Consider the following 8,446-nt stretch of genomic DNA (forward strand, 5'->3'; position numbering starts at 1 on the left):
AAAAAAAAAAACCTGGATCTGGTCAGGTTGGGGGTCAGAGGATGGGGAGAAAAAATGGAAATGTCTGGATTTGTTAAAAAAACAGACAAACAAAAAAGCTGAATCTGCTCAGCCAGGGATCTGAAGGCCAAAAAAATCTGAATTTGTGCAAAACAAAAGGGACGTGGTCAGCTTGGGGGGGTCTGAAGGCATAGGAAAAGCCTGGATTTGGGGAGGAAAGGCTGGATTTGGGGAGGAAAGGCTGGATTTGGGGAGGAAAGGCTGGATTTGGTCAGCTGGGGGGTCTGAAGGAGACCCCAGCCCCACATCCATTGCTTCCAAGGCCCCTGGGAAGGGGAATCCGTGAAGAGAATGGAGCCCAGGGCTGCCCCGAGCCCCCGTTGTGTCCTTCCCAGGCAGAGCTGGGGCTCGGTCCTTTCTGTCCCCTGTCCCCTTGATGTCCCCTGCTCATGTCCCCAGGGTTTTTTTTCCCATCTTTTCTCCTGGTTTTGGTGTTTTTTTGTGTTCTGTTTCCCAGCTGGGTCCCTACCCCAGGCTGCGGGAGGAGACGGAGCGAATCGTCACCACCCACATCAGGGAGAGGGAAGGGAGGACCAAGGACCAGGTGAGTCCCTCAGGAGCCACCCCCCACACCCCCTCCTGTCCCCAAGGGGTTGTCCACCCCTTCCTTGACCCCCAAACCTCCCCCCAGATCCTCCTCCTGATCGACATTGAGCTCTCCTACATCAACACCAACCACGAGGACTTCATCGGCTTCGCCAAGTGAGTGGGGAGGGGGTGGATGGGGCTGCTCCTCAAAACCCATCCTTGAGCAGGTGCCACCTCCTGTCCCCACCCCCTCCTGGGGGCAGCAGCTGGAGGAACCCCCCACCTCCCCGGAGAATTGACCAAAAGGGTGCTTTTTGCACCTACTTTGGGTTTGGGGAGCTCCCTGCTCGTTCCTGGGGGCAGAGAACCCAACCCCCAGGTCCTTCCCTCAGCCCCAGGACCCTCTCCACCTCCTCTGAGGAAGGGAATGAAGGAATTCTGGTGTCCCAGGGGAAGGGGAGGTGCCTCTTGTCCCTTTGTCACCCTCTGCCCAACCAGGACCAGGGGGATTTCTCTTCTCCCTCTTTGCCTCAGTTTCCCTTTTCCATCAGCCCCAAAATCTCCTGATTTTCGCCCAGCGAGCGGCTCCGCCCACAGCTTCTCCCCCCCCTTGGTCACTTTCTCCTCTAAACTCACCTCATTTTTCCTTTTATTTTCCTTTTTTTTTTTTTTTTTTCCCCCCCTTCCCCTTTTTGTTTTCTGTCTCTGCTCCCCCCTCACCCCCAGCTCTCTCCCCCCCCTCCTAACCTCTCCTGTTTTTCCTTTGATCCATCACCTCCCACTCTTTTCCTCCTCTGGATTCCTCTGCAACTCTCCCACTCCCCCAGCTGTTACACTGAGCAGCACGTCACGACAGGGTGGGTACTGTCACGACAGGGTGGGTACTGTCCCGACAGCATGGCCCGGCTTGGGGGAAGGGTGGGGGGAAGGGTGGGGACAGAACCCTCTTGCACCTCCCCTTCCCCGTGAGGATTTTCCTGGCAACCCCTTCCCCCCCCCCCAAAAAAAAAAAAAAAAAAACAACCCAACTTTGGGAGCCACATCCCCCTCCCAGCCCCCAGCTCCCATGTCCCGACAGCCCGGGGAATATCGCGATAGATCACAGCGACTGCTGCTGCTCCCCGGGGCTGTCCTGGGATTGTTTTTAACTTTTTCCATGGATTTTATTCCCGCTCCCGACTTCCGCCTCCTCGCCCCGCTCAGGAGAGAAAGGTAGAGCTGGTGGTGGGCTCGGAGCTGCTTTGGTGGAGGAACCTCCCGACCTCCCCCTGGAATTGCCCCAAAATGTCACTTTTTGCCCCCGGTTTGGGCGGCGCCCACTTTGGGGGAGAAATGGGGAAAAACGGGGAGATTGGGAGCTCCCCAGGGGCAGGAGGGGACCTGGGGGGAGGGGTCCGAGTGTCCCTGGCTTTGCTTTCCCTTCCCTGCCTGGAGCTGCCTCTGCTCTGCTTTCTTTCTCCTTTTTGTTGGAATTTCTTTTCATTTGGTTGATTTTATTTTTATTTATTCATGTTTTTTCTTTCCAGTGCTCAGCAGAGGAACACCCAAACCAACAAGAAAAGGGCCATTCCCAACCAGGTACAGCCACATCCCCAGGGACCTTCCCCAGGGAATGCCTGCAGGGACCTTTCTCCCAGGGGTTGGAGTTGATCCCTGGGATCCCGGAGGGAAGTTTCTTCCAGGGGTTGGAGTTGATCCCTGGGACCCTGGAGGGACCTTTCTCCCAGGGGTTGGAGATGGGACCCATGGGATTCTTTTGAATCCTTCCTCTTCCATGGAGTTGATCCCTGGGATCCTGGAGGGAAGTTTCTCCCAGGGGTTGGAGTTGATCCCTGGGATCCTGGAGGAAAGTTTCTCCCAGGGGTTGGAGATGGGACCCATGGGATTCTTTTGAATCCTTCCTCTTCCATGGAGTTGATCCCTGGGATCCTGGAGGGAAGTTTCTTCCAGGGGTTGGAGTTGATTCCTGGGATCCTGAAGGGAAGTTTCTCCCAGGGGTTGGAGTTGATCCCTGTGATCCTGCAGGGACCTTTCTCCCAGGGGTTGGAATTGATCCCTGGGATCCCAGAGGGAAATTTCTCCCAGGGGTTGGAATTGATCCCTGGGATCCCAGAGGGAAGTTTCTCCCAGGGGTTGGAATTGATCCCTGGGATCCCAGAGGGAAGTTTCTCCCAGGGGTTGGAATTGATCCCTGGGATCCCAGAGGGAAGTTTCTCCCAGGGGTTGGAATTGATCCCTGGGATCCCAGAGGGAAGTTTCTCCCAGGGGTTGGAATTGATCCCCGGGGATCCTGGAGGGAAGTTTCTCCCAGGGGCTGGATTTGATCCCTGGGATCCTGGAGGGAAGTTTCTCCCAGGGGTTGGAGACGGGGGAGGTGGAGCTGAGGTTCCAGGAGGTTCCACTCCTCTGAAGTCAGGAGTTGAGTTGGTCCATGGGCTCCTGGAGGGACGTTCCAGCCAGGACTTGGAGCTGGAAAGGAGCTCATCCCAGAGCAGAGGGATGTGGTCCCTGCCCCCCCCCCCATCCATCCCGACCCCCCCGGGGTGCTGGGTGTGGACGGGGGGTGCGGGGCCGGCGCCGCCCTGGCCGATGATTAATCGCATGTCCCTCTTCTCCCTCTTTTTCTTTTGCTCTTTTTCTGCTTTTCCCCCTCCCCCGTTTTTTGTGCTTCCCCTCCCCCCCCCTTCCACCACTTCCTTCTCCCCCAACTTCCCTCTCCTCCTCCCCCTCTTTTTGATTCCCTCCCCCCCTTTAACTTTGCACACCCAAAGGGGGAGATCCTGGTAAGTACCCACAGAGCGGGGCCAGTGGTGGGAGAGGACCCCAGGGATGGACACGGCCCTGCCAGGAAGACCAAACCCACCCCAAAAATTCTCCCCTACTCAGACCGATCCCAAAAAAGACCTTCCCAGCCCAAAAATATCTTCCCAGCCCTAAACCAACCCCAGAGAGATTTTCCAAACCCAATCCCACCCGGAAAGATCTTCCAAACTCAACCCAACTCCAAGCCCTTCCCGACCCAACCCCAAAACCATCTCCCAAATCCAACCCCAAATCTTCCCCCCCACCTCCCAGCAGACCCCACCCCTCCTCTTGGTCTCTGGGGGGGGCCGTGGTCCCTCCCTGGGGGGGTTGGTCCTGGGGGGGGGGTTGGGTGCAGGAAGGAGTCAGGAGCTGCCCCCCAACTCCAGAGCCTCATCCGAGCCACAGCAGCCCAAAGGAACTGGGGGGGCTCTGCTGCTGGCAGCAGCCTTCCTCTTCCTCTTCCTCTTCCTCTTCCTCTTCCTCTTCCTAATTCCTCCTGTCTTCTCCTTCACCTCCTCCTTCCCTCCTCCTTCCCTCCTCCTTTCTTCCTCCTTTCTTCCTCCTTCCTTCCTCCTTCCTTCCTCCTTCCTTCCTCCTTCCTTCCTCCTTCCCTCCTCCTTCCCTCCTCCTTCCCTCCTCCTTTCCCCCTCCTTTCCCCCTCCTTTCCCCCTCCTTTCCCCCTCCTTTCCTCCTCCTTTCCCCCTCCTTTCCCCCTCCTTTCCTCCTCCTTTCCTCCTCCTTTCCTCCAGCTTTGCTCCAACTTCCCTCCAACTTTCTTCCTTTTTCCTCCTCCTTTCCCCCCCCCTCAGTTCCTTTAAACTCCATTTCCCACATGGAATTTTGGGGGATTTTTTTGCTTTTTTTTCATTCCTTTTACCCCCAAACCAGGCTCTCAGACATCTCAGAGCCAAGCAGGGGGAATCCAGTTCTTCCTGGCAGCCCCTGTGCTGGATGAGCTCCAGGGCTCCTTCCTCCTTCCCTCCCTCCCTCCCTTCCTCTTTTCCTTCCTCCTTCCTTCCCCATCCCAGGAAGTTTCCCCTCCCAAGCTTTGCCTCTGCTGGGTTTGTTCCTGGTTCTGCCTCCAGCACCCCCCCCCTCAGGAGCCTCCAAACCCACCCGGATCCCACCCCAGGAAACAAAATCAGAATTCAAAAAAAAAAAAAAAAAGAAACCACAACAAACAAACAAACAAACAAAAAAAAAGGCATTTCCATCAGGAAATAAACTCCAGAGAAATCCCTGGAGAGGGATCCCAGCCCCCCAACTGCTCCTGAGGGAAGGGGGGGGGGGGCAGAACCTCAGCACCCCCCCCAGCTCAGGTCCTAACCCTGCTCTAACACCCCCCAAATGAACCCCCTTGGGGCACCCACCCCCCCCCCCCAGCCCCAAATGAGCCCCTGCATGCACCCCCCCCCCTAAATGAGCCCTCTGGGGGCACCCCCCTCCCTCAGCCCCAAATAAATCCCCCTGGGGGCACCCCCACCCCCCCATAAAGAAGCCCCCAAACCCCCCCAAGCTCTCCCCTTGAGGCTCTGCTGCTGCTCTGGGCTTCCCCTGGGGGATCTGGGGGGGGGGAGGGAAGCACTTTTGGGGTTCTTTGGGTTTTTCCAAGTTGGGGAGCACCCCCGGGGGGGTCCCCCATAACCTCTCCTCTGCTCCCCCCCCCTCTGCTGGCTCCAGGTGATCCGCAGGGGCTGGCTGACCATCAACAACATCAGCATCATGAAGGGAGGCTCCAAGGAATATTGGTTTGTGCTGACAGCTGAGTCCCTCTCCTGGTACAAGGACGAGGAGGTGGGTGCTGCTCTGGGATGAAAAAAAACCCCAAAACTTCAGGATTTCACCCCAAGGATCAGCGCTGGGGGATGGGCTTGGGATCTCACCTCTCCGGATGATTTTCCACCCCAAAAAAAAAAAACAAACAACCCCAAAGCCCAGCCCCTCCCCCTATGAAACCTTTTAGGTTGGGTTTTAATGGGGGGGAATTTTTGGATTCACTCCAGGTTTACTCTGGATTCACTCCAGATTCCCTCTGGATTCACTCCAGATTCCCTCTGGATTCACTCCAGCTGCATGGGGCATCCCCCAAGAGTCAAAGGGACCAAACCCTCACCAAAAAAAAAACCCACACCAAAACCCCCAATCCTAAAACACCAATAAAAATACATCAAAAAACCCAAACCACAAAAAAAAAAACCAAAAAACCCCAAACCAGAAAAAAAAACCAAAACACCAAAACCACCTTTGGGTTTGGGTGGGTTTTTTTTTGTTTGTTTCTTTTTTCCTCATTTTTCTCATTCTCATTTTTGGGTGTTTTTTGTGTGTCTTGGATTTGGTGTTTTGGTGTTTTTGGCCATTCTTAAATTTTCTTGGTTTGTGGGGTTTTTTTTTTTGTTTGTTTCTTTGTGGTTTGGTGCCTGGTGGTTTTTTTGTTGGTGTTTTTGGATTTTTTGTGTGGTTTTGGTTGGGTTTTTTTTCTTCATTGTGGCATTTTTGGTTGGAGGTTTTTTTTTGTCTGTGGGGTTTTGTTTCTTTGGGGTTTTTTGGTGGTTTTGGTGTTTCCTTGGAGCCTCCTCCTGCTCCCATCCCTCCCTCCCTTTTCCAGGAGAAGGAGAAGAAGTACATGCTGCCCCTGGATAACCTGAAAATCCGGGATGTGGAGAAGGGCTTCATGTCCACCAAACACATCTTTGCCATCTTCAACACTGAGCAGAGGTGAGGCTGGAGCTGAGATTCCCAAAATTCCCACCCAGGGAACCTCCCCGGGCTCCAAAGGGGGATGGGGGGATGCTGTTCCCCTTCTTTCCATCATTCCTGGTCCCTCTCTCCCCCATTCCTGACCCTTCTTTCCCCCATTCCTGGTCCCTCTCTCCCCTATTCCTGATCCTTTCCCCCACTCCTGATCCTCTCCCCCATTCCTGGTCCCTCTCTCCCATTCCTGGTTCCTCTCTCCCATTCCTGGTCCCTCTTTCCCCCATTCCTGATCCTCTCCCCTATTCCTGATCCTTTCCCCCCATTCCTGATCCTCTCCCCCATTCCTGGTCCCTCTCTCCCCTATTCCTGACCCTTCTTTCCCCCATTCCTGATCCTCTCCCCCATTCCTGATCCTCTCCCCCATTCCTGGTCCCTCTCTCCCCTATTCCTGACCCTTCTTTCCCCCATTCCTGATCCTCTCCCCCATTCCTGATCCTCTCCCTCATTCCTGGTCCTTCTCTCCCTATTCCTGATCCTTTCCCCCATTCCTGATCCTCTCCCCCCATTCCTGGTCCCTCTCTCCCCTATTCCTGATCCTTCTTTCCCCCATTCCTGATCCTTTCCCCCATTCCTGATCCTCTCCCCCATTCCTGATCCTCTCCCCCATTCCTGGTCCCTCTTTCCCCCACTCCTGATCCTCTCCCCCATTCCTGATCCCTCTCTCCCCTATTCCTGATCCTCTCCCCCATTCCTGGTCCCTCTTTCCCCCATTCCTGATCCTCTCCCCCATTCCTGATCCTTCTTTCCCCCATTCCTGACCCTTCTTTCCCCCATTCCTGATCCTCTCCCCCATTCCTGGTCCCTCTCTCCCCATTCCAGGTCAGAAGCTGCTCTGGTGCTGTGCTTCCAGGCCAGGAGCACAGAGGGAGGATTTCTCCAGAGGATTGAACTTTTTCCCAGGCTTTACCCCCCCATCCTGGAAGGATTTGGGGCTTCCTGGAGTCTCTGAACCTTCTCATTCCCGTTGCTTTTTCCTTCTCCCTCAGGAACGTCTACAAAGATCTCCGTCAGATCGAGCTGGCTTGTGATTCCCAGGAGGATGTGGACAGCTGGAAAGCCTCTTTCCTCCGAGCAGGAGTTTATCCAGAGAAAGACCAAGTAAAATATTCCCTCTGCCCTCTCCAAACCCTTCGGAGCAGCCCCGGGGAGTTGGGAATCTCTCGGTGTCCCCTTGGGAATCAACGCCCATTAATCCAAGCTTTTCCCCAGAAAATCTCCGCGTTTTGGATGAGCTGGATCATTTTCTCTGGATAATTTGTTGCCTTTTCCCTCCCTGAGCAGACAGAGAACGAGGAGGGGGCCCAGGAAAACACCTTTTCCATGGATCCTCAGCTGGAGCGCCAGGTGGAAACCATCCGCAACCTCGTGGATTCCTACGTGGGAATCATCAACAAATCCATCCGGGATCTGATGCCAAAGACCATCATGCACCTCATGATCAACAACGTGAGGGGGGCACCTTCCCTCGGATCCTCTCCTTTGGATCCCCTGGGATCTCCTCTCCCATCACCCTTCAGTCCAAGGGTTTCCCATTTTTCCTTGGGGATCAGATCCCCTCCCCACTTCCCTTCAACCCGAGGCTTTCTCTTCCCGTTTTCCCTTTAGACTTGGATCTCCCTGATTTCTCTTCCCATTTTCCCTTTAGACTTGGATCTCCCTGATTTCTCTTCCCATTTTCCTCTGGGATTTCATCCCCTTCCACTCCCATTTCCCTTCAAGCCTTTCCCTCCCCATTTTCCCTTTGGATTTTCTTCCCCATTTCCCTTCACTCTTTCCCATTTCTCCCCCCTCTCTCCTTTCCTGGATTTGATCCCCATTTCCCTTCACTCTTTCCCATTTCCCCCCCCTCTCTCCTTTTCTGGATTTGATCCCCATTTCCCTTCACTCTTTCCCATTTCCCCCCCCTCTCTCCTTTTCCGCTCAGCGTTCCCTCATTTTTCCCCCCGTTTTCTCCGGGTTTTTTTTGATCATTTCCCACTTTTTCCCCCCCCAGACCAAGGATTTCATCCACTCGGAGCTGCTTGCCTACCTCTATTCCTCGGGGGATCAGAGCAGTTTGATGGAGGAGTCCCCGGAGCAGGCTCAGCGCCGGGAGGAGCTGCTCCGGATGTACCAGGCGCTGCGGGAGGCTCTCGGCATCATCGGGGACATCAGCACCAGCACCATCTCCACCCCCGTGCCCCCCCCCGTGGATGACACCTGGCTGCAGACCCCCACCCCACACAGGTGCCCCACCCCCCCCCAAACCCCTCACCCACACCCCCATTTTCTTTCTCTCCCCCCCCCCCTGTTTGGTTTA

At 55.2% G+C, this 8,446-nt stretch overlaps 1 protein-coding gene across 1 annotated transcript in view; it reads left to right on the forward strand.

The window, feature by feature from the left end:
- The window catches only part of DNM2 (dynamin 2), a gene marked incomplete at its 3' end in the record, with an annotated part of 25,680 nt that extends 17,244 nt beyond the window's left edge, over nucleotides 1-8,436 (forward strand). The window contains exons 11-20 of the mRNA XM_071732794.1: nucleotides 518-604; nucleotides 692-762; nucleotides 1,416-1,445; nucleotides 2,115-2,166; nucleotides 3,360-3,371; nucleotides 5,074-5,187; nucleotides 5,999-6,108; nucleotides 7,134-7,245; nucleotides 7,429-7,593; nucleotides 8,141-8,436. Of these exons, the coding sequence (XP_071588895.1) occupies nucleotides 518-604; nucleotides 692-762; nucleotides 1,416-1,445; nucleotides 2,115-2,166; nucleotides 3,360-3,371; nucleotides 5,074-5,187; nucleotides 5,999-6,108; nucleotides 7,134-7,245; nucleotides 7,429-7,593; nucleotides 8,141-8,436 (1,049 nt within the window). The remainder of the gene's footprint in view (nucleotides 1-517; nucleotides 605-691; nucleotides 763-1,415; nucleotides 1,446-2,114; nucleotides 2,167-3,359; nucleotides 3,372-5,073; nucleotides 5,188-5,998; nucleotides 6,109-7,133; nucleotides 7,246-7,428; nucleotides 7,594-8,140) is intronic.
- Between the last annotated feature and the right edge of the window lie 10 nt (nucleotides 8,437-8,446).

The sequence above is a fragment of the Heliangelus exortis genome, unplaced genomic scaffold (genome assembly GCF_036169615.1).
Source record: "Heliangelus exortis unplaced genomic scaffold, bHelExo1.hap1 Scaffold_80, whole genome shotgun sequence".
In the NCBI taxonomy this organism is placed as follows: domain Eukaryota; kingdom Metazoa; phylum Chordata; class Aves; order Apodiformes; family Trochilidae; genus Heliangelus; species Heliangelus exortis.